Genomic DNA, 25,878 nt, shown 5'->3' with positions numbered 1-25,878 from the left:
TCCCCGTGAGGGAAGCGCTGCTGGCGGCAGCCGTGGCTCAGCCAAAGCGCACAGAGGATTTTTAAGGAAGAGGAAACAACAGCCACATCCCGGCCACAACCGGGCTGCTCACCGCAGCAACAGGGCGACAAGACTTGTTTGCTCAGAAGCAGCCATGCCCGGGCGGAGCCCGCCCCGGGGCAGGCGAGGGCGAAGACACTCGAGGGCGCGCCCTCCGTGGGCGGGAAGGCCGCGGGGACTCCTCCTCCTGCCCGGAGCATCGGTGTGCGATGGGGCTGGGAGCAAGCCGGGAGCCTTAGCCCCGCTCCGGCCGGGAGCCATGCCCGCGGGGAACGGCACGGGCACCTCCAGCCGCCCGGAGCCCGTGGCGCCCGAGCAGGAGGTGCCGGGCGAGCGGCCCCTCTTCAGCGCCGCTACCTACGAGCTGCTGGCGCTGCTGGTCGCCACCATCGGCATGCTGGGCTTGTGCAACAACTTGCTGGTGCTGGTGCTCTACTACAAGTTCAAGCGGCTCCGCACGCCCACCAACCTCTTCCTCGTCAACATCAGCCTCAGCGACCTGCTGGTGTCCGTCTTCGGCGTGAGCCTTACCTTTATGTCCTGCCTGAGGAGCCGCTGGGTGTGGGACGCCGCCGGCTGCGTCTGGGACGGCTTCAGCAGCAGCCTCTTCGGTGGGTGCGGGGGCCGCGGGCGCCGCCTGTCCCTCGCTGTCCTGCTGGGTCCTTCCTCGCCCGCTTGTACCGGCGGTACCGCGCCCCGTCCCCGCTTCCCAACCGCCGCAACCGCCCCATCCGCGCTTCCCAACCGCCCCAGCCGCTCCCTCCCTGCCGCTTCCCAACCACCCCAACTGCCCCATCCCTGCCACTTCCCAACCGCCCCATCCCCATTTCCCAACCGCCCCAACCGCTCCCTGCCGGCCGCAGCCGCTCCATCCCCGCTGCCCCAGCCACCGCATCCCTGCCGCTCCCGCGGGGCAGTCCGGCCCGGGGGTTCAGTCGCCGCCCTGGCGAGGTGGTGCGGGTTGGGGTTGGGTAGAGCCGGCGCTTTTTGGTTAAAAAAAGAGCGACCGTGCTGGAGAAAACGACCGGAAGCAAAAAGAGAAATTGTTCGAGAATCAGTTTTCCGACCTCCCGCCTTTGCCTGTGTAAGGTGCAATGGGACGTGTAGGTAAAAGGGCAGCAGCGCTGTTAGAAGAGGTCTCTAGTTGACCGAGTGATGCGCAGAATTCATGAGCATAAAGCACTGTATTTTGGAGGAAGTGCTGCAGTCTGTGGATAAGGAGCACGTATGGCTCGGGGTGTTGGGTCAGCAGTGCTCTGCCTCCATGGAACAGGTGGAAAGCTGCTCTCCAGCAGCCTTCTCAGCGCTGCGACTTGTCTGTTTATAAAGCTACGCAGTGTGTGGCAGTGCCTTGAATTTCCTTATCCATATGTGAAATTCGGGTACTGTCTTTCAGTCATAATGGTGTCACAGTTGGGCTTTGGGAAACCACTGATTCCCGTGAAATTTTAGCACTGCAGAAGGAGTACTTACACTATTTCCATTTTCAAAACCTATAAGCTCTTCACTGCTTTCCTTCCTGGAATGAATACATACCCTTTGCATAAGCCTGCAGAAGAATAGGTTACAGTCCAGCTATGTACTTGCAGCCTCTTAAAAGGAATATTGCTTTTTCTTTACCAGTAAAGGATGCTGCAAAAGAAGAGACTCATGTTTCTAATGGTGAAAGTAAATGTTTGGCTAACCAGTAATGAAATCTAAAGCTCATCATGTTAGATACATCTTCTGGCAGAGGTCTATAAGTTAGAGGTGAATCACAGTGCGCTCATTGGACATATATACACTGAAATTGACTCTGAGGTGACATATTAAAGTCTTCAATAAGCTTTGCAGCTTTCCTGCATACATGATCTTTGTTTCACATGGCTCTATGGTCAGCATTTTGTGGGCTACTGTGCGAAGGTGCATGATTGCTCATGCTTGATTTGACTCCTGCTGCATAGTGCAGCAAAAATTTTATGTCTTGAAAGTTACAGTGGGTGCAGGAATGTAGTTAATAATTTGTGCAGTGTTTGGTACCAGATAATTTCTGCAGTGCACAGATCTCAGATGTTTATGTAGCTGTTGGGATCAGGAAAAGTACTAGAGCACCTTCCTGGCATGAGGTTGTCTTCATCACTCAGCCTGTTCAAATTCTTGAGAAACTCAAGTACTGGTCCGCCAAACAGATGCTGCCAGACAACTGAATGTTAATCTTACACAGGGGATGTAAAGTACAGTTCTGTTCTTTATCTCTTCTATATTATACTTATTAATTTTGATGCAGGCATTTTCCATATAGATTCAAAAAATGAGATATGTAGTAAGGGTAAAAAGGGTAAAAAACCAGACTATAATAATCTCGTGCCATCTTCTGAAATAGTAGAATTAGAAACAATGAGATATATAAATTGTCAAGGAAATTGCTTGATCACATGTTTCTGTTTATTTTGAGGTATGCTACATAATTTGTTGCTATAACTATATTTAATGTTGATGCTTCCCTGCATCCCTGTATTTAATATTTTTTTTTCGAAAGAAATGTAGGCAAATTCATGGGCCTTGTCTAGAGAACAGTCAAGTTAGAATCTATGGTTTGTAAAATTACATCTTCCTGTGGTTGGTCATGCTATGTTCCTCCTCCATAATGTGCTTCATTGGGAGGAATTTTTTTATTACTATTAATATTAGAAAAGTGTGTGTTTGTGTGCAGTTGATCATATGGAAGTGGATAGTAAATTCACAACTTAACATTTAGGAATGATGCTTTATTTTACTTTTTTCAGCTGCCATGTAAAGCAATAGAAAATATTTAAATATTTAATATTTAATATTTAATATTTATCATAATTGAATAGTCTAAATCATAATCTGATAAAGTGATGTCTAATTTTAACCTCCACAGTATTATTTTCATATTCTCATCTAGAAATAGAATTGTTCTTTCCTGCTTTTGAAGATAAGTGGTTCCCGACCTGCATAGGAAAACAGGGGCATGTCAATGAGGAAAAAAAATTATAAATGATGCCCTGTAGGTAGCATCATACTCTGTTTGCCATCTGGATTATTGCTACCATGGCTTCTATTTTTATTTTGTAATGTGTTTATGGAAAAAATAGTAATTTGAAGGTTTTTTGTTTGCTTGTTCCTGTTTGGTAATGTCTTGTTGTTGTTGTTTAGGGTTAGGTATTTTGGTTGGATTTTTTTTTGGGGGGATTTTTGTTGGTATTTTTTCCCTTGTTTTTATTTGGGTAGTGTTTTTTTTTGTTTGTTTCTTTATTTTTTTTCCCCCAGTAGTGGTGAAGACACTGATTAAAGATTTAATTCAGAGCAACCAGGTATTGCATTTCTAAATATACTTCCCTTGTATGCAACAGCCCAAGTCACCTGTTATCTTGAGGTGCTGGTGATAGGGAAAGTAATGTAATGTCTTACTTGTGTATTACTTACAAGTGCTTATGAAAGTATAACACTCTCCTCAGGAACTTTTGGGAATATGAAGTACATTCATTGATCAGAAGACATACAAAATTGGCAGCTTTCAAAAGTGAAATTCTTATTAACTTAGAAAGTACTTACAGCTTTGCAGTGTTAATTGCTCAGTAAGCCACAACGACATAATAAAAATGTTTCTGGAATAAAGTGGGGGTAGCTCTGATACCATGGATATGGAGTCTATGAAACCATAACAGATCACGTGAGGTTACTTTAGTGGTGTGGCTGTGTCCTGGGGTAGGACCCAGACTGGCTCAGTTTTAGGAGAGATGACCAAGCCCTCTTTATGTACAGCTTTGTGATTTAATTCTTGGGTATGAACTTGGACATTACTATGTGAGCTTTCTGTGCCAGCCCTTCAAGCCTGAAGGATGTTCAGTCTTACTTTCCATCCTTATGCATATTTTTTAATCAGAAGAACAGCCCCTAACACCCAATACGTGTTGTAAGTTGTTCTCTGCATGTGTTGACTTATAAATGAGAGGTTCCCCTGATAGTAAACAAATTTGGGATAATTATTAAATCTGCTTTTATTTTTTAATGGGATTTTCACTTTTAATTCAGAGCTACTTCTCAACAAATTTTAAAAATCAGATTCTTCCTAATTACTGTAGTTAATCAGGAATCATGTTGAAAATCATAATTCAGCAGCTTTATTTTAAATTTTCAGGTGTTGTTACAATGGTTTTCCTCATACTGTTTTGAAAGCTGAGATCAAGATATTTCTGTGTTCCTCTGAAGGATTTCAATATGATTCAATACATAGGTGGCATTTGTGCTTAAAATAAACTGGTAGCATCTATATTTTCAGAAGTCTTCATTACAGAATAATGATGACTTCTTTCCCCCCTCACAGGTATGAGGGTACTCTTTACACTTTTAATAATTTTGCATTGAAGAATTGAGCATTTTCTTTGTAAGAGTGCTTCTCATTTTGCCAGCCAGTTGGAGACATGGTGAGATCTGGAACTAAGACACTGTAAGCAGATGTTCACAGTCTGAAACTTTTAAGTTGAGAAGATGGCAGCATAACTACAAATTGTCTGTCTAGGAATAAATGGCTGTTTTTTGTGTTCCTCACAATAGTCTACTTCTGCATTATCATAACTTTCTCTTCAGACAAGCCCATGTAGTAACATCTGCTCTTAAGTTGCATTGCACAGCTCAGAGCCTGATGTTTGTACTACTGCCTGTGTTTTCTGTGACTTGAAAGATTTTCATTGAGCCTTTTAGAAGGTGCAGAGACCTGCTTGCTACAGTGCAAAACTGATCGTTTTGACTGCTGAACATATGTCCTCATCACACAAATAACAGTCCCTATTTTCTTTTACTCATTAGAGTCTGAAGTCAAGATACAGTTTAGGTACATGTCTTCATAGCAGAGGCCCCAAGAAGGGCTTTTTTTCTCTACTACAAAACCATTGCTAGCACCTCTTATATTAGTGTAGGGAAAATGACATAAGTGATTACCTGACAAGTCTTAGTCTAAGCTTTCCTGACGCAGTTGTCTGTTTTAGACACTAATCTCCATTTAATTTTGTTCCAGTGAGTTCCAGTGTTTATTTTGGTACAGATGGTGCATGCTTGTGTGATAAGATAGCTGCACATCAACTAAGGGATGTATTTGTACCATGAGGGTCACCTTTCTATGGCGGTGTGCAGTCAGCTCTATGCTGGCCCTACTGCATCTGCCACCCTCTCTTTATGTAAAACACTTCTAACTCTTTCCCTGTCTGTAGTCAACCAAGCCATAAGTAGTAGAGATCTGTGTAATCTCTTTATCTGATTTAGCAACACAACTCATATCTGGGAGGTGTGCTATCACTGAAGGCATAGCTTTTTGGTTATGATTTCTAGAGAAGATGCCTGACAGCTAAACATACCCAAAAATCTTGGTTAGCATACATAGATAATTTCTTTCTTCAGATAAGAGGGTAGTTATGAAATACAGGGTCAGGATGTCATGATCTTTGTGTATATCTGCTGGGTTCTCACAGATATTTAAGGGTTTTTTTGAATGACAGTGGCTGTCAGAACTTGATGTGCACAAGAGAAATTTGTGTAGTGCTCACCCCCTGGCAGTGGGTGTCTACTTTAATACCTCCTGTACACTGAAATAGGCCCTGAGGGGTTTGAGGTAAGCTACTCTTGTCACGTGGAGCACACATACATAACCCCTCAAGCGCAAATCACAGCTAAAAGTAATGGCAGCTAAACCATTGGCCAGTACTGGTGTTCTAACACCTTTTCAGTTGTTCAGTGGAAGAAAGGAGTGGAAAAACTGGTTGATAACAGGAATGGTCTTGAGGAACAGGCACCAAAACTCTTTATCTGAGGCAGTCTCTTCACAGAAGATTGCATAGTCAGGTTGTACTCCTGGGTAGGCTTTGTATCATTAAACCTTGTTTGCAATTGAAAGGCTACAGTTACTGAAATGTGGTTAGAGACCTCTGTCTTTCCTAACTGCAAGCTGTTTTTGTAAGGGTAAAATAAACACTGCCAGCTTTTAACGTCAAATTAATTTAAAGTATTATGTCTCTTCTTGTAGAGAGAATTGTAAGGGGGCACAGTATGTAATCTTAGCCCCCAGTGAGTTGCAGCTGGGGCCAATTAAGAACAAGTGGTATACACACCTGTAACCAATTAAGAACAAGTGGCATACACACCTGTAACCAATTGAGAACAAGTGGCATAAAAGGGTGGAGTCAGAGTAAGAGTCAGAAAACTGCAAGAACCAGAAGAAGACTGCAGGAGGAGGCTGCTGCGAGTCCCAGGAGAGTCCCAGGAGAGTCCCAGGAGAGTCCCAGGAGAGTCCCAGGAGAGTCCCAGGAGAGTCCCAGGAGAGTCCCAGGAGAGTCCCAGGAGAGTCCCAGGAGAGTCCCAGGAGAGTCCCAGGAGAGTCCCAGGAGAGTCCCAGGAGAGTCCCAGGAGAGTCCCAGGAGAGTCCCAGGAGAGTCCCAGGAGAAGATGGTGAGTTCCCCTGGAGGGGATGAATAATCCCAGAAGAGGATAGACCCCAGGAGAGGGTTGGAGAATCCTAAGAGGATGGACTCTGAAGCCTGTGGACATGCCAGGGCTCTGTAGCAATTTAGCAGCAATACCCTTCATTGGATCACTGCTGGATTAGCTGCAGATGCTTCTGGCTGTGTGCTTCAGAAAAAGCCCCTGGAGGGGGGCACTGTGATATATAAGTATGGTTGTAATGTTTACTGTAGAGTAGAAGTATTGTTGTAAAGTGTATAGGGCAACTGTGACCCACTGGGACGGAGTGGGGGAGGCGGCATTGGTGTAGCTGAGAGTGGCAGGTGGAAGCCACAAGGAGGTCTGGACCTGATTTTCTCTAATCAAGACACCTGGAAGTAGGTGAGACACCAACTAGTAATAATGGGACATTTGAAGTCTTTGCTTTGTGTTATGACTGCCTCAACAAGAATAGATAGATGCTGTAGTAATGTAACTGTTATAATGTATAAGTTGTAATGTATTGCTGTAATATAGAAGTATTGTTGTATTGTGTATACTGTTACAATGTATAAGTATTGTTGTAAATGTGTGTAATACAACACCTTCTGGACAAATTACCATTGGTATGCAGCAGCTAGATCTCAATGAGCTACCAAATCAATGTTGATATCTGGGTGAACAATGTGAACTAGAGGGTGGGAAAAATGGTCAGAATTTTACAGACTGTACTCTTCTGCGAAAAGCTATTGTGTGTACAGCTGAGGTTCTTTTATTTGTTTGTTTCAAGGCAAGGTGATAGATACCACCATACCCACCAAATACTGAAGTAGGGATTAATTGCTTGAGGGTATCTTGTGGACCTGGCTTCAGTTACAGCCTGTTCATCTAAGGCTCTTCCCTGCACAGTGACAGTGATGTTCTGTGCCACTCTCTTGCACTACCCGTGTATGTTATATGCACTGACTTAATCTCACTAAAAGCATTTTCAATTGTTACTCAGCAGATAGTTTTAGGATCTCGTGTTACAAATAGCTGGAGGCTCAATCAGCATGCTTTCAGCTTTAGCTTTTCTTTTTTTCCCCAGAGTAAGTTAATCACTTGGAATATTGAATCTGGAAGAGGTGATTTATTTCACCATAATTTTATAGGACAGCTGCATATAAAATATACTTGAAGTATGTTATGTCTAAGATAAGTGATTTTTCACCTCCCTAGATTTGAATGCAGATGTTAAAATTACTTGTAAAATTAGAAGTGATACATAGCTGGTGCCTAAATCGTATTGCAATGCCTAATTGCTGAATTCAGATAGACTGGTTATGTATTTTGTAGTACAAAACTAGGGAGTGCAATAACACCTTTTCTTGCCATGGACAGGAAATTGCTTCTACTCAATTGCTGCTGTCTAGTTTTTCAGATGTGAAAAGAGGTGAGGAGAGATTGCAGAAGGATGGCTTTCTTCTGTGATTAGGTATGCAAAATAGTCATTCAGCACTTGAATGTAAGGAAAGGGTTAATTGATATAGAAAATAATATGCTCTTTTGTTGTAGTTGAGATGGAGACAATACAAAGCAACACACTCCATTTTCAGAAGGTTTCAAACTGCTTTTATTATAGGATGCATGCTTTTGATACATTCTTACAAAACTCATAAGTTTACACTTTACTCGTTGGTCATGAAGGACAAAGTGCTTGTTGGAATAAGCTGTTGCAGGTTCCTCTTACTTATCCTTCTTTCTTTCTTGGTTTCTATGTCAACAACATTGGCAGAAAATTCTTTCAGGCGTAAACATGGATTCCCTTATCAAACTTCTTTCTGGCTCACAGAAGTTGCTGTAAAACCTCTTCATCACCTTTTGACAGAAGCCACAGTCTGTCTCAGAAATGGATCTTATTCGCTACATTATGTTGTAGTTGCTCTGTAGAGATGCTCAGACTGTGGGAATATTTGATATCACCTCTGACAAAATTATAGGCCATGCTCGGGGCTGGGGCTCAATATGAACATAAGGTGTACCTTGCATGGAGAGGGCAGAAGCTGTTTTGACTCTTCAAACTTGCTGAAAGTAACACTTCAGTTCTGAAAGCACTGCAATATTTTTCTTTTAATTAAGGATTATAAAGTTAGAATATACACATTGTATGGTATAATGCAGTACAGCTTAGCTGTGTTTTACAGTCTTCTCTGTGATGACCTACACTATGCAGATTGAAGTATTTAATGATGTATCCAGAAGTGACTCCTGGAAAAGCCCAGAATATGGAAGAGATAATTAGCACATATGGTACATAATAAAATCCACACTAAATGCAGTATTTCAGTGGAAAAACAATGCAAAATGGCAAAAATGAGAGTTTTCTTTATAAACATCCAAATGACAAGAAGTAGCTTGTCACTGCTCCCTGATTGTGTATGGCTGGCTGCTGGAGAAGAAGAGGATTTGCAACATAGAAATTGCAAACTAGTGGCTTAAACAAGAAGACACTTCAGTTTTGCTACATTTATCTGCAGCTTCAATGGGAACTACCCCATTTTTGCTAGGGTAATTGCCCAGGCTTAAATCACAGCTAAAACTAGCAGCAGTTCCTAAGCACAAAGAGTGTTTATGTTTGTAATCAGCACATACAGATAGGGGTATTGTCTGAGATGAAAATCTGTTTATCAGACATGCAGTCTCTATAAACGCTGGGCAGTAAAGTTTTTCTGAAAGAGTGAATTGCTGGTAGAGTAAATCAGCTCTCAGAATCTTGGGTTTTAGCCTTGAATCAAAATACGTAGATCTCCAGTACGTCGAGAGCAAAACAAAATTTGTTTCAGATAAAAGGTAGAAATTGGTTTAAAATGTGTATTTTTGCTAAGAGGGAGCTAATAGCCAAACAATAACCATAATGGCTTTCTGTTACAGATTTGCTTTTTTAATCAGCACACATCTCATCATATTAAAATATGCAACTCAGGATGAAATTTAATAATTTCTAGAAAAGCTCCTGTAGAGGAGTGGGGGCAGGGAGAGAAGTAAAATTCAGTGCTTTCTCTGCACTAGACTACAGAAACTGAATGAAACAGAAATGGAGCCATATGCATGCATAAATCATATATATCTTGTGCTGTGACCTGCATTTCCTGCCTCAATGTCTTCATGCTGCCCGACACTCCTTGAATACCAACAGAACAGGGATTTTTATTTTGGTGCATACTGTCCAACAGGCTGTCCAAAGTCCCATTTACAGTTCAGGGAGGAAAATTCAAGCATGTCTTTGCAGAGCAGCGGTTTTATACTGAAAGGGGCTTGATAGACTATTGTTCCAATGTGCACATACTGATTTTAGGAGATACTGAGCATTCAATGACTTCCTTGAGAATGTCAAGGACTTAGGAAATTATTGCTTGTGAACACCTGTACTTTCAGCCGAGCATGTGTGTTTTTGATTACTTTGTCATGGCCAGAATTCAGCACTCATGAAAGGGGTGGGGAAGTATTAAGACCACACAGGGACATTAGTCATTGAATACCATTCAATGAAGGAAGGTGGTAAGGAGCAAAATGTTAATTTAGGTATTCTGACTCATCATCCTGAGGAGTTGCTTTTTCTCTCCACTGATCAGACAAAGCTGCAGTGCATTATATGAGCAAAGTGAGCCTTTAGTTGGGTGATGTGATTTTCCTCCATAAACATGTCTGTGAATGACTATCATAACTGTCAGGTAAACCTGTGTAATTCCTAATCTTTGGGTAAGAGAAATGGAAGAGGAACTTGTTGCCTTACCTTGTGTTCAGGAAGTAGGCTGCATTTGATTGAATAAAGCACTTAACTGAGCCTGTGTAAGTGTAGAATAGTGTCGATTTTAGAATAGTGTCGATTTTTTTTTTGTAGGAAAGTGTAGATTTTATAGAATACCTATAAAATCCTGTAGTCATTTTCTAATGCTTACTAATATTTTGCTTAGATCCACATTGTTCAATGTATTTTCAGCATGTTAGGTCACCAAAAAAGGCATGATAGACTTTTCAAGTTCATTAAAAAAAAAAAAACCAAGACAAAAAACCCACCAACAAACCCAACCTTAGGTCTTTGGAAACCTTTTCACCCACATTTGCTAGTCCAATTTCAAGCTATGAAAGTGAAATTCTACAGCAATGATTTATACAAGGAAAAAACCCTACAAAACTAAATGTGAAAGGTTACTGCATTACCAACAATGTCTACATCTTTTAATGATGAAGGTTTAAACATAACTAGAAAAAAATGCATTAAAAAATAGTTTCATTTTAAAGAGATCTATGAAAGAGTGTGGCACATTTTCTTTTAGACTGGGAAATTCCCTTAATCAAGAAAACTTTCTAACTCACCTCTTATAAAAAGGGAATCTTTTAATAACTACAGCATAAAATAATTTTTTCTAGAATCCTAAAGGATATTCTACTGTGAGTTACTTGGTTAATAATAAACTGCTTTTGCTGTTGAATACCTTTACAGAGAGGCTATGTGTTGCTCTAGATTTTGTTATTCTTAGTTGCTGCCTTCCTAAAATCCATGTTGCTGTTCCTTCTGTGCTGTTGTTAATTTATCTTCAATAAATGTTTGTCCTTTTTCAAAGTGAGATCAGGTTCCTGTTGAGTATAAAATGGTTGTTCTCTCTTTGGTAGTGAAATCTGCACAATTAACCTTCTTAGAGCTTATGGCACATATGAATGTACTTGGAGAAATTAAGTGCTGTGCATATGCATGAAAAAATACTTGTGCTTTGTATTAGATAAAATCGATACAGATTTAGACACAGATATATGTAAAATCTCACAGAATGCTGTGAAATACACCCTTTTGTTGTTTAAGAGCCTGTGTTTATGAACTCGATGACTGAATCATAACAGATTTCAGGTGTCTGGCAGTTTCCTGATGGGCAATTTGGTTTTTGATCATCAAGTGTTACAGACCATTGAAATAGAAATCCTTATATTCTAATCAAGATAGAAATGCCTTTGCTTCATGAAATTTTTAAAGTGTGTGTGGGGGGTAGTACTGAGAGCTGAAGATAATGTGTGATTTCTGTCATAACATGTTAATAATTGTGTACTGGGTTTGAGGTGGACAGAAAAGGAAGCGAGTGCACAAATAAACAAGGACTGGTATTTTTATGAAAGCATCAAGATAGGGAAGGACACTCAAAATGACTGAATGTCTTTCAGATGGGACACCTTCAGTAATGTAATGCTTTGCCTTCCTGGTAGTTCTTGGAATGCAAAGACTTCCAGGATATCTTGAAATAAATTGGAATTATTTTAGTCATTTTATTCACATTAAAGGTGCACATCTCTCCTTTCAGTTGCTGAAGGCTTTCTTCAATTTCAGTCTCAACTCTCAGTTCACTAAGTTTCTAAGAGATTTTTTAATTGCTGATTATCTCAGTTTTATATAACTTTTTCTTTTAAAAACCCTAAACAGCCAAAGGAAAACCGCAAACCCCAAAGGAACATATAACAACAACTGCTAGCAGGAAAAACCCCAAATCTAGGGCAATGATACCTCACTGAATGAAGTAATGTTTAGGAAGAGGTATTGGCTTAGTCTCTTTTTTCCTTGTCCCACTTCTTAGCCATTGTACATCCTGGATCAGATGTCAGCATCCTACTCTGAGTAGTTTGAAGTTGGTGATTCTGTTTGGCTTAGTAGTTAGTGAGTAATGCACAAAAAGTCTTATTGGTATTGCATTCATAATGTGACCTATGTAATTTTGAGTTAAGCTGCTAGCAAAGGAAACATTTATCAAGAAGAGTGCAGTCCTGTTTACAGTATTTGTGAATAATTTAATTGATTTTCTTTTTTTACAGGAATTGTTTCCATTATGACTCTCACTGCTCTTGCCTATGAGCGCTACATTCGGGTAGTCCATGCAAAGGTGATTGACTTCTCCTGGTCTTGGCGGGCTATCACGTACATCTGGCTGTACTCGCTGGCCTGGACTGGAGCCCCTCTTTTGGGCTGGAACAGATACACACTGGAAATTCATGGCTTAGGTTGCTCAGTGGACTGGAAGTCAAAAGACCCCAATGATACCTCCTTTGTGCTCCTTTTTTTCCTTGGCTGTCTAGTAGCACCTGTTGGGATCATGGCCTATTGCTATGGCCATATTCTGCATGCAGTAAGAATGGTAAGTTAGTTCAAGTGAAACTTCCCTTAAAGTAATGTTGTCAGTGAAAAATGTTGAAGCTGTATATTAATGTTGGATCCAAGCCAAATTTGCACTCTCACTTCCCTTTTAAACTTTTGAAAATATGATGTTCATCTATGTCAGGTACCACTAGATAGGTTGTAGGATTGGGAGAGAACCAGCCGAGAGCTACTGAGGTCTGTTTTTTGTGTGGTTTTACTGGGAGGAAGTAGGGAATGGCTTATGCTTACTAATCCGCATCAGATCCTCACCTGAAAATTCAATCCAAATCCTTAGTATGAGAAAGTGTTAATGATTCATATTCTGTGGGTAGTTAGTCTGGACCCACTCAAGTTTATGGTCAACAGTATTGGCAGAATGGATAATTTGTGGAGTATATTCATGTGCGTGTCCTATCTTTTCTGTATTTTATGGCTCAGGTAACATGGGAACCTGCTGCCTAGTATTCTGCTTTAAAGATTTCATGATTGTAGGGTAACATACTATGTAACAAAGCAGTACAGAGAAATCTATTTATGATTTTTTTTTCCTCTAAAGATTTTTTCCATGAATCTACAGGACTGTCTAACTAGTCATACAAAGGACCACTAATGTAAACTGAATTTTCTTACGCAATAGCTGAGGGCAAGTAATTTTTCTAAAGTGCTTATAACTGCAGCATGCTTTGTTACATCTCTGGATTTGTTGTCTTTTAGTAAATTAGCTATTCTATTTTTTCTCAGCTTGTGTTTTTACACTTAATGTAGGAAATAAAATCTGAGAAACATGATGTAAGCTTCCAGAAGAATATTGGTTTAAAAGATAAGGTGTATGGTGTCTGTGCCTTAAACTAAGGGAGTGAATCAGTTACTTATAAATAAATATAGAACTATTCAGGTTCAAGTAAAACATAAAGCTATTTTGTTTTACTATTTTTTTTCTCTACAGCTTCGCTGTGTAGAAGATTTCCAGACAGTTCAAGTGATCAAACTTCTAAGATATGAAAAGAAGGTGGCTAAAATGTGTTTCCTGATGATCTCCACATTCCTTATTTGTTGGATGCCCTATGCAGTCGTCTCCCTCTTGATAACATATGGCTACAGCAACCTTGTAACTCCAACAGTGGCTATCATCCCATCTTTCTTTGCCAAGTCAAGTACTGCTTATAATCCAGTTATCTATATCTTCATGAGTAGAAAGGTAGGTACATTAAAGGTTTTCTTGTTTGAATTATTAGTAGCCAGCATCACACTTGTGAAATGTAGGTCTGATTTACTTAAATCTGAAAAAAAATTTAAACATTTCAACAGCTAGGATAAATGGTAACAATGTAGAAGAAATAAAATCCCTGATGGTGCTTAAATACCACCAGATCATAAATTTAATTTGCTTTGCTAATTCAAACATTTAAATCACAAAAGGGACACGAAAGAGTGTCAGAATGTCTAGTTTTGAGAGTTTACCTGTGAAATGGATTGCTAGTAGAAGACCTCATCTGAATCTCTTCCTTACCACAGTAGAATTCCATCAGAGGAAGTTTATAATAATCAGTGTTTATTTTTTAGGAATAAAAAAACTTGTCTCTGACTTCTGTGTTATAGCAACGCAAGCACTGATACTGGGAATGTACCATGAAATTGTAAACTTCTGAAATCAAGATTGTATAAAGATGTCTGGAGCTTAGTAGAATCCCTTGACAAAGAGTAAAAAACGATGAGTGGTTGCTGGAGGGGTTTTGCTGAGTTTTCTTTCCCTTTAAACCCATTATAGAGATGGAATTTTCTTTGATTTCCTACACTGACTTGCAGTTGCTGGGCAGCAGCCTGGGCCAGCCAGCAGCCTGTAGGGACAAGGAGGCCAAGCCAGTGGGTCTGATCAGCCACGGGGGCAGCCAAGTAAAGGCTGAGAGCAGCTCAGGTCAGGACCCAGGGCAAGGGGCAGCTTAAATGCTTTCCTGAGTAAAAGCAGGAGGCCTCCAATGTGGCCTCCAATCTTGTTCTTCCCCCACAGCTCATTTCACAGCAGGCTGATCCACAGTTACACAGCTGCAGAATATCAGTTATCCTGGATATGGGAAGCTAACAACAGTCACGTTCAGAAAGGCTTTTTCAACGAGTGACTTTTTAAATACACTGGCACTGACTCTGTACCTAGTTGTCAGGCTGAGTATCTCTTCTGAAAAACATTTTGTGGGTTCTGATACCCAGCAACAAATTGAACTTGTACCAGGTATAACACCAGTAAAGACATAGGCAGGATATGTGTCAATCATCTGAATGTGTTTATTGGAGATGCATTGTGAAGTTTTTTTCTCTTGTCTCTAATTACAGATTAGGACCGAAATGACAGTATTTTTGCTTAATGTTTTTTGATTATTTTACCCTCAGAAGGAATCCTGAAGCAAGTTCTCTATAATAACCTTCCTTTATCTGAACTTGTTCTAACATGCTTGTACTTTCTAACTTCTCTGCTACTCTGAGGTAGACCATTACCTCTGAAGTTGTCAAGGCTTCTACATGACCATTCTTTCTCTGAGATGATCCTTCTATGAGATCTTGTAATTAGCTACATGCCTTTCGCAACAGGACAGACCTGTTGCCTTCTCTGTGTCAGAGTAGGATTAATTTTCCACAGCAAAACCTTTTTCTAACTTGGCATGTCAGATTGCTTCTTGCATGATATCTGGTAAAACAGAGGCACTGGCCATGCAGGATGATACTTAGTAATCCTTAACACAGCTAAACGGAAGGCTGTTAAAAAGGATGTCGTACCTCCTTTTCAGAGAAAATGTGCATTATTTCCCACCTGCTCCCAGATGTTTGTTGTGTTTGGGATTGTTGTTGTTTTTGTTTTGGGGTTTTTTTGGTATTTTGGTTCGTTGATTGAAGTCTTCTTCATACATTCCAGGCAATTCTTGTTACAGATTATTAAACAAAGGGGAAGTTGCCCTCTGGTTTCTTGTAGAACCAGGGTTCTTCCCCAAAGGATTATGCTTTAAATGTGTGCAGACATGGAGCTACTGAATGAATGCATCTTTAACTCTCATACCTGGATCTTTGTTTTGTTGAAGGGTAGACCATAATTAGAGAATTAATACGGTGCTACTGCTCAAATTTCCATTCTGTGTGCTGGTGTGAGCTTTCATTGAATACCTCACATTATTTAGTCGTGCAGCAGAACAGACTTCCTGTGTCATAGGTAGCTGCTGGTTATCTGAAAGACTTCTGTTCCAGCCATATTCAATGGGAACATTTGACTTCTGTGTTACTAACCATTGAAATTTCATTTTACATCTGTGACATTAAATACTTTTGTTAAAATTCCAGACCCTGGAGTTACTTAAAAGGAAGAAGTCCCTTTGTATCCCCTTCCTCCCCTTGTTCCTTCCCTCTGTATTTCCCACCTGTGAAGTGTTTGTGAGAATATTCTTTCCCTGCTGGATTTAATGTGTGATTTTTGAATACAGAAACAAAACCTATAGCACACTTTGGAGCCTAGCCCTCTTGTCTTTTGCTTGTAGCTGGTAAAATATTCAGTTGCATTTCAGTGCCCTCTGTTGGCTCAGTGATCCTATTCAGATGTAGAGAAAAAAAGTACCCACTACAAAGGCAGCATGTTTTGTTACTGAAACTAACTCAGAAGATACGCAGAAGTCTCTTATTTTGAGTCTTTTACTGTACTGTGTCCTTCACTTCCTTGTATATAGTGAATGCTTAGGAAGGTGAACATAATTCTGTTTATTCTCTCTTGTAGTTTCGACGCTGCCTTTTGCAACTCCTGTGCTTCCGCCTGATGAGATTGCAGAGGACAATGAAAGAGACACCAGCAACAGAGAGTGACAAACCAATACGACCCATAGTTATGTCTCAGAAGGCAGGGGACAGGCCAAAGAAGAAAGTGACTTTCAGCTCTTCCTCTGTCATTTTTATAATCACCAGTGATGACACCGAGCAAATAGATGACAGCAGTAAACACAATGAGACAAAAGTAAATGTCATCCAAGTAAAGCCATTGCAGGGATGACCTGAAGAGACGTGGGAATGAGATGGATTTCAGCCACTAGACTGTTGAGGCTGGAGACTGGTTTCAGGGGCAATGTCTGTGGGCTGCCAAAGGAAACCACATTCTTAAGCTGTGAAATACTGAAGGGATTCAGCATCTGAAGCTCTCCAAGTAGTTCACTTTTGGTCATAGTACGGAAATCTCTGCTAAAATTGTTGATGGATGTCATTACTTTGAATTTTTTTAAAGCATATTTTATGACTGCCATTCCGAACTTTTGGTATTTTAATGTTTTCTGAATATTGAGCCTTCAGTGAATAATTAAATGGATCTTATTTATATAATTTTGTTCTCAGTGAAATATTTTTTCCCCACCAACTAGGACATGATCTGATATTGTAGCTTGTTGGATACAGCTTGAAGGGAAGTACTAAGACCTGAGAAAATGATAGTATTTCAGTGTTTCAGTTGGCCTTTCTAAAGATCAAGTAGAGAGTTTGTAAAGAAAAATTACCCACTGTTCATATTTATGAAAGTAAAATTTGAGTAATTAACAATAACAGTGTGTGATTCTTTATTAGTTGATGTACAACATATTTATCACACTGACAATCATGTAACAATATATGAAAATGGAACACTAGAAGTTTTGGTAAATTTCTTATCTTAGGTACTCTGTTTGAAGTGCAGTGAAATGAGCTGAAACTTCATGAAATTATTTTCTTTGAAATAGTGAGATTTCATTTCCTTTCATGAAAAGAAGTGAAACAAGAAATAAACTAATGAATTTAAGGGAGAAGATAAAGAAAGGAAATATAAGGAAGTGAAATGAAATTGAAAAAAAATGAAAATTCTTAGAAGAAGTTAAATTTTTGAAATGGAATGGAATGAAGTACAGTGAAATGTACCAAAATTTCATGAAGTGATACTCACTGAAATGGTGAGATTTAATTTCCTTTTGTGAAATGAAGAAATTTCATCACGGCAGGGTACTGAGATTGATCACTCTACACTTTTGGAATCTGGGCCAGCCATGGTAATGGGGATCACAGCAGCAGTGACAAGTTGCCATTAGGGTTTGGGTTAGGGTTCAGAGAGCTGCAGAGCGTACAGCTCCAGGAAAACTGGGGCTGGAAAAGGCATGCCAAGGCAATCCTGACAAGGCACCAACTTTGCTGCTCCTAGATCTTTCTAATCTGGACCTCCCATGGTGATCAGAACCTCAGCCTCAGTGACAGGATGCCATTACGCCTAGAGTTGGGGTCAAGAGAGAAAAAGGACCTAGAGTTCCAGGGACACTGGGGCTGGAAAATGCATAACAAGAGAATTATAGCAGGGGCACAACATTTCTGCCTTCACACCTTGCAGATTAGGGCCATAAATGGGGATGGGCATCTCAGCTACAGCCCCAAGATTGCTAAAAGGTTAGTGTGAAAAAAAAGAAATTCTGAAATGAAGTGAAAACAACAGAACAGAATGGAATGACTGAAACTTTGTGAAATGACATTCCTTGAAATTGTGAGATTTCATTTCCTTTCATGAAATGAAGAATTTTTATTAAGAGATTAGAAAGTGTGGAGCTGGCAATGTGGGCACCCTACCGTGATGGCCTTGCAATGCCTTTTTGAGTGTCAGTGTCCCTGGAGCTGTAGGCTGAATCAACAACCTAAAACTAAGTTTCTTGAGCTATTGGCGGTAACTTTTTCTTGTAGCCTGTCACTGGCTTTGTAAGTGTGGCTCAGTGAAGTTAGTGTGCTGCAGTCCTATTTGCTCATCTTTTAAATATAGCTATTTCCTGTACTTCAGCACTGCTTCAAAAATCATACCCTACTACAGAATTTAAGTGTTGACAGTTAAGACTGTAAGTCTTTGAGTAGCATCAGGTTATTCACAGTTTCATCATCTTTTTAAAAAATTAAAAATCCATCTTTGGTCTATTCTGCTGTTGTCACAACAGGAAAATTTATTACAGTGTGGATAGAAAGACTGATGCTGGACCTTTCTCTCCCATTACAGGCAAAGGATGATTAAAATTAGCATTTGAACAATTGGTTGTTCATTGAGTTACAGAACTGGAGACTTAGATATAGGAGAAGGAGAAAGTGGGAAGGACAAAAGGATAAGAAGGGATAAGCAGGGTATATAATTAATGACAATTTTAAATAAACTAGTTGGTAAGAGCATTCACGATCCTGTCATGCAAAGGGAAATTACAGGTGTGTTGAGTACTATGATAACCTCAGAACCAAATAATTTCTCTTACAGATGTTTAGTTGATTTTGTGCATTAATAGAAAAATATATATAATGATTTAGCTAAAATACCATTTTTAATCTGCAAATGCAGAAGCCTCAGTTTACTTGTTGCCTCCCAATACCTGGTGTGTCAGGACAGCTGGGAGGCATTTCAGCACCTCCTTCACGCTGGGGAAAGGATCCCCTCTCACCCTGTGCTTTGAGGCTGTCATGAATCCTCAGGTGGTGCCCACAGACTTACTTGGGGCTTCTGCTGCTGTGCTGGATCCCATGGAGGCAAGAGACTGTTGGATGGCAACAGATCTGCTCCACAACCATGTGACCTTCCTCCTTTTTCAGCTCCTAGAAGAAACTGGATTTGTACTGAATGTATCTGACTTCATGCAGAAGACTTGGGCCTTATACTATTAAGACTTTTTTTTATCACAGTGATTACATCAGTCAGGAGATCAGTATTCACAAGCATACCCTTTTGCTTGTGCCCTGCATAACATTGGTCTCCTGCTGCTGTTTCCTGCTAGAATAGTACATCAGCTAAGAGAAATGGATATGCAACCACTGTACTGTGCTAAACCACCCAGAAAGAGCAGCTTTTAAGAATACATTTATCCTTGGCTTATAGAAACAACCTTCAGCTGAAGAACAGAATTTGCTTGTCTAATATCCAGAGGTAAGAGATGAGTAAAATCTGGCTATGATGGTGGAAGATTTTGTTTGATGTACATGCAAACATCTCAGTTTGAAAATATCTGCAGCCAGGTATTTTGTCAGTCTATGTCACCACAGTTAAGGAGCATTGTCATTTCTCATGAAGGAAAAAGGAGGAGGGCGAGGCTGGAACTGTCCCAGAGGATGGAAATGTCCATTCCTGCTGCTATTTAGGGTTGGCAGTAGGTGCCCCCTTGGGGTTAGCCTGGTACTTGTGCATGGCCCTGTCCGTCCCTCTGTGACAGCAAAAGTGGGAAGAAAAGCAGGACGGAGAAGTGCACAGCTGATCTCCGTTTTCTTCTGCCACAGGCAAGTGCTCCAGCCTCTGAGTTCCACTTGCCTGATGCCCAAGGCTGCCTTGTCTGCTGCTCTGACCTGGCTCTGCATTCCATTTATCCAGCTCAAACATAAAGAACGCTCTTTCTTGCTCTCAAAATTAAAACTAATATTTGGTACAAATGAGAAGGCATGTTATTAGCACCAGACTTGGTATGAAGCAGAAAAGGAAATGAAATCTTGCAATTTCAATGAGGATCTATTGGGCAAGCTTCAGGCCATATTTCTGCACTTCAGGTCATCCCACTGGCTTTCGTTGTTTTCACCTTGTGTCATGTTTTTTTGTTTGTTTGTTTGTTTTGCAATTTCAATTCTTCTCTTTCTCTTCTGTCTCTTTGTTTCCTTTCTTTCCTGATTTTAGGGATTTCAAAGGGAATAATTTGAGCAAGTTTTGGTCCTTTTTCCTGCACTACATTTCATCTTAGTACAATTGGTTGTAGTCACTCGATTTCAAATTTTTGGGATTTTTCAATTTCATTTTTGATTGACCATATCTCCTTTTTGGAGTGTTCAACTCTGCCCTCCAATTTCAAGATTTCATTCCCTTTCTTGAAAGGAAGAAGCTCTGAAAGACAATGAACAGAAAGAGAAATTATGCTGAAGTTTTGAAGTATCATAAAGTTTGACAACCATGCCTTCCTTTCTTTTTCTAGATATTTATTTTTATTAGAAATAGAATTTTCAGTGGAACTAAGCATTGTTGTTTTTCTGAGTGTTGTCCCTTCCCTATTCTTATTTTTTTCTCTGTATATTTTTAGCTAGTTTTTATATTCTTTCATCAATGTTTTGTTCTTTTATAAAAGAAAGCCTCACATGTGTGGACTCTGATAGGTAAAGTGGGAAGCATAACATTTTTGAGACCTCTGCCTTATTGTAAGGAGGTTTGTGAGGTCGTCATGGATTTAGCAGTGTGAAAGGGAACAGAACTGGTACATACAAAAATTTCTGAGCGAATGGTGTTCAAGTGAGATAGCACTTGCTTTCAATCTAATATATCATACATTTATTCTGCACATAACACACAGCTGTATCTGAACACAGGGGGTTCACCAATCCTGAGAATTTGAATTGGAAACAGCCTGAGATATACATCAGTTACATACAAGACCATTTTATATCCAGATGAGATGTGTCACCCTGCAGAGGGAGCCATTGCGTTATCAAGCCAAACAAGACTCTTCTATTTTTATTGCAGGAATTTGACTTTTTCTGCATGTGCGTTCTTATTAGGTCACTGGTTTTGTTTGTTTGTTTTATAGTAAGCTTGGATGAATGATTACAGATTTAATTTTCTTCAGTCTTTGCTGCATTTTGCAGAAACTCATCACTTAAACTATTTGTTCTACCTAGAGAGTGACAATTACACGCTTAGTGCTTTCTCTACAAAGGAAAAAAGATAGGAAAAGAGGTTCATCCTGTTCCGGAGTAGCAAGGACAATGCTTAATTTGTATAAAATGCAGAATATCTCACAAGGGTACACACTGTCCAAGCGTTATATGTGGCTTTAGACTGCTCTGTGCAGATGGGAGCAGAACTCTGCTGAGGAAAAGAGAACAGAGTTTATTTTCATGGGGAAGAAGACTTACTGTCAGGGAGAGTCTGTTGTAACGTAGAGAAAAGGGATGGTCTTTACGGATCAGAATTTAATTTGTTGCTGATTCTAATTTTAATTATACTGTACCCCACCATTGCTAGGCTTCCCCCAAATCAGGAAGCTGCACTCCTGATTGTCCTTTGCCAGTCTGCTAAGGTGATTATGCCTGGCATTGCCTCAGATGTTGGCAGTAGACACATGCTGAATTACAATTATGTTAGACAGTTCCTCTTGGGAAACTAAAGCTGTTCCATTTGTGTTATATGTGGGCTGAACTGGAAGACATACAGTTAAGAGATTTTTAATTCCAAATAGAGGTTCAAGTGATGTTTTATGCTGCAGCACCTTACTATTAGAAAGTTAACATTTTATGTCATACTGTCAGATTGCAGTGTTCAGTTAAAGCAGTTATTTTGCTTTCTTCCTAAGTAAAGGTGCCACCAAATTAGGAACTCCACCTATTTCAGATCAATACAAGTCTGAAGAACATAGCCAGCAATTTTCACCATGCCTTTGTTTATGACACCTTTTCCCTTTATTTTAGAGCCATTCAACACCAATGAGCAAAATGCATCTGTGATCTGCAAGACTTTCTGTGTTATGACAGAAGTGTCTTTCTTGGAGTCAGGGTACGTCCAAGAGAGCTTCTATTCTTTTTACAAATATTATTTGTTCTAGTAAACTGGAATGCTGTGTTGCTTAGAAATAGTTTTCCTATATTTTCTGGCTCATCCTTGTTCTTTTCCCAGTCCTCCTAAAGTTGTTTTTATAACCTTTTTGAAGTGGTCTCCACCGGCTCCTGTATACCCCTGTTTAGATAGTACTGGAGAGTTATATCCTCATTGCATTTTTCCCTTCTACAGAAGAGAGAAGCATGCTTTAATTTTACAACTCAATCATTTTCCCCAAACAGGTAGTGTTTTCAGTCCAGAGTTTTCAAATATGTCTAAATTTTGGTCAGGTCATAATGAGACTTACTGACTTATAATATCTTTTCCAGTTATATTTCCCAAATATAACTTGCCTAAAAATTAAGGAGAGGGATTTCTAATATTTTCTTACACTGAAGAATATATATTAAAGATTTGAAAAGTATGCTGGGGGAAGGGGAAATACCAGCAGGATGGGGAGGCCAGGAATCAATTTCACAGCTGCAAACTGTTCATCCTATTCCCTTCCTACCCAGTGAAGCACATGGCTCTCCTGGTTTCCCTTCTCCACTGAGTCACTTTCTGGCCCAGCTAAAATTAACCATTCATAAAGGCAGAATAAAGGTTTTTTTCCACATCCTTCTTGGACTGTACTTCAATTTACTGTATAAACATGGAAACCTCTTCACAACAATTTCACATTCCCGTTAAATCCTATGCTAGTATTTTAGTAAATTTTGGCTTTATTTTCTCCTTAGCCCACAAATGTCTTTCTAGGTCAGCCATCTCTATGCTACTTTAAATGACCTTGGGAGAATATAACCATGCAAGCAAAATCTCTTGTCTTGGGTGCTTCAGGATGAGCTCATGATGATGCTCCTTCCTACTGCATGTCTGGAAGTCCTGGAAATAAAGGTGGTATTTTACTGACTGATCTGATAGATAGATAGAAACTGCCTGCACTGATTTGAATTAAATGGCAGTGTTGTTCTGTCAAACCTGTGTGGTACAGACAATGATTTTACTCAATCCTTTGTTGCCTAAGCAGGCTGGTAGGAAGAACCAGGAAAGCTCTGGTCTCACCTAGTTCCCACAAGGAGGCTTGGGTATCGACCATCTAAACAGTATTTTTGTAAAGTAGCAGTATTACTAAACAGAGTACTGGCTCACTTTGTCACTACAATTTCATTCTTAAAAAGCCAGCAAACCAACCAACCAAGAACGTCTCCAGAGAGCTGTTCAGCTCATCTTGGAGCAGCTACATACATTTGACTAAATACCAGATTCTGAGAATTCCATTGCATGTATTGACTGAAAACTACTGATGGCAATGCTCATCAAAAATGCATGGCCTCAAGCTGTTCCACCAGGGTGCAGGTGTTCTGTAGGTCCTATATCAACTTTATCATACCTGTGGATGTCTTGAATATCCTAAAGCATCTCAGATGCCAACAGGCATCTCTATGGGTGCAAAAGCCTGGAGAATTAGATCTCTGCTGCCTTCATTGAAAACCTATACATTTATCTCATCCCTGAGCTCATACCACATATTTTATGTGTCCATACATGGGTGTCTGAATGTGGGCTTGAATTTTCCCTCACCTGGCTTTTAAAACAATGAGTCAGTCATATTCCTTCCTTCCTTCCTTCCTTCCTTCCTTCCTTCCTTCCTTCCTTCCTTCCTTCCTTCCTTCCCTCCCTCCCTCCCTTCCTTCGCAGGATACTATGAACTTCACCTGGACACTTTGGTTCCCAGGCAGATAATCATCTACCATCCAGGCTATCACATATAACAACACTTTATTCAGATGCATGATCTTGCCCAGTTTTTTACAATTATCAGGTGGCTACCCAGCTCAAGGCAAGCTGTTGTCTGGAATGTGCTCTGTGCATGTATCGTGATTGTTGCTGGTTTCTCCTATGAGTTTGACACTAATGAATGCGATGCCACTAAATGGTGTAATTTCCTTGGAATGGTATTCTCTGACTGAAAAGCATTGCATTGAAATATATTTGGCTAGTACTACTTGAGAAGAATGAGACACGCAGAGGTCTTTCAGTCTTTTTTATAAATAAAAAGTCTTTAAATATGTTTATATCATCCCAAGTCAGTAGGGATTTTTTCATTTCAAAGCGAGCAGCTGTTGAAGTATTATGGGCTTCAACAGGAGATGTTTAATGCTACTATAAAAGTAGCATGAGAGATGGAGGGAAACTATTGAGAATATTACTCCTGAAGACTAACTGAAACAGCTTTCCTTAGGAACATATAATTAACTTGAAAAAAACTAATTCTGATTTCTCCACAATGAGTAAAGCACTGTCAAAAAATTTTGTTCCTAAGAATCTTTCAAGTCTAGTGCTGTTTGTTCCTTCCTACTTGTGGTAGTGTTTTGAATGTTAAACAGTTTTCAACTTGGTTTTATCAGTTTGTTGGCAACTGGTGAAAAAGGAGATGCAGAATGCTGCCAAATCAAGATTGCAGTAATCTGCATGCATTTAGCATTCTGGAGAAGCTACTGCATGAGATGCAAGGCAAAAGGGACTCCAACATAAAGCTTCTCCAGTAGAATGTACTTTGCATCCCAAAACATTGGGTATCTCTGTATGGCTTCTCCATCACTGTACTACCTGATCACTCCAATTTATCCTCTCATTTCTGTACAGCAGGATAGTACAATATCTCATACAAGTAAGCAAGCTGAAGACAAGCCCCACAGGAAAGTCAGTAGCAGCAGGAGTATATTTCTGTAGTTTAGGGAACCCTCCAACTCATGAAAAGACAATAACTACAATAGAGATCTGAACCACTTCTCCTACCAGGCAAGAAGGTATTCTTACTGCTGCTAACAAAGAAGAAGAAATCAGTTCTTGATCAGAGCACCACAGGGGGGTGATTTTTCTGATGCAGTAAGTTATTGTCTTCCATTAAATAACTTGTAATCCCAAACTTCAATATTGCTTTCCTTAGCAGCTATTTTAGGTTCCAAGAACATTTGAAAGTTACATTTAATTCCAGTGTCTAATTATTTCTTTAATCTTCATTTTAAAAAGCTGTTGAGATAAAGGTCACAAAATGCTAACTATAAAATTTCCCAGGTCACTGCCTCTCTAGAATTCCTTTGCTGTTACTAGAATGAGCAAAAATATTATGACTGCAAAATGGATTAAATATGCTAAAATATGTTTTTACTCCTACTATCCTAGCAAACATGAAGATCACAAGACATAATGATTTAGCAGACATTTTTCCATGGTTTGATCAACTACTGAGTTAACAAATTAATCCCTTTCAAATACAATGTAATAGGAATGCTGAACATTTCTTTATATCAGCTAATGATTTAGTTTCAGGGGACACTGGTAGACATAATGGCTATCTTTTTTCCACAGTGCAGCACAAAACAAGCCATTATCAAAATTCAAACCTTTAAAATGCTGATCATATAAAAGCTGGCTTTGTCTGTCTTGGAGACAGACATTTACTTAATTCTCTGAAAACAGAGCACAGGGGTTGAGTGCCTTCCCAGCTTGTTGTCATAATCAGACTTCATCATCTGTCAGATTTCCCTACAAGCACCCTTACACTTGGCTCTCAGTATTACACTACACCCCTAGCAGCAGCGAGATTTGGCAACTCATTAGTAAGAGGACAAATGTAAGTGCTTTGGGGATGAACTTT

General features: G+C 39.8%; 1 protein-coding gene across 1 annotated transcript; it reads left to right on the top strand.

The window, feature by feature from the left end:
- The first annotated feature begins 266 nt into the window (after window positions 1-266).
- OPN3 (opsin 3) lies at window positions 267-16,684 on the top strand. The gene is made up of 4 exons (XM_030945909.1): window positions 267-671; window positions 12,331-12,650; window positions 13,599-13,850; window positions 16,404-16,684. The coding sequence occupies exons 1-4, from the start codon at window positions 320-322 to the stop codon at window positions 16,671-16,673; spliced, it is 1,194 nt and encodes a 397-aa protein (XP_030801769.1). The 5' UTR covers window positions 267-319; the 3' UTR covers window positions 16,674-16,684.
- The last annotated feature ends 9,194 nt before the right edge of the window (window positions 16,685-25,878 follow it).

The sequence above is a fragment of the Camarhynchus parvulus genome, chromosome 3, assembly GCF_901933205.1.
Source record: "Camarhynchus parvulus chromosome 3, STF_HiC, whole genome shotgun sequence".
In the NCBI taxonomy this organism is placed as follows: domain Eukaryota; kingdom Metazoa; phylum Chordata; class Aves; order Passeriformes; family Thraupidae; genus Camarhynchus; species Camarhynchus parvulus.
The sequence above is the reverse complement of the archived record's forward strand: the minus strand, read 5'-3'. Positions and strand labels throughout refer to the sequence as shown.

Excerpts from the sequence above, each read along its gene's own strand:
- OPN3 (XM_030945909.1), top strand. The coding sequence starts at position 320 with ATGCCCGCGGGGAACGGCACGGGCACCTCCAGCCGCCCGGAGCCCGTG. Across the intron at positions 12,651-13,598 it reads TTCTGCATGCAGTAAGAATG|CTTCGCTGTGTAGAAGATTT; the intron begins GTAAGTTAGTTC and ends TTTTCTCTACAG. Across the intron at positions 13,851-16,403 it reads ATATCTTCATGAGTAGAAAG|TTTCGACGCTGCCTTTTGCA; the intron begins GTAGGTACATTA and ends TCTCTCTTGTAG.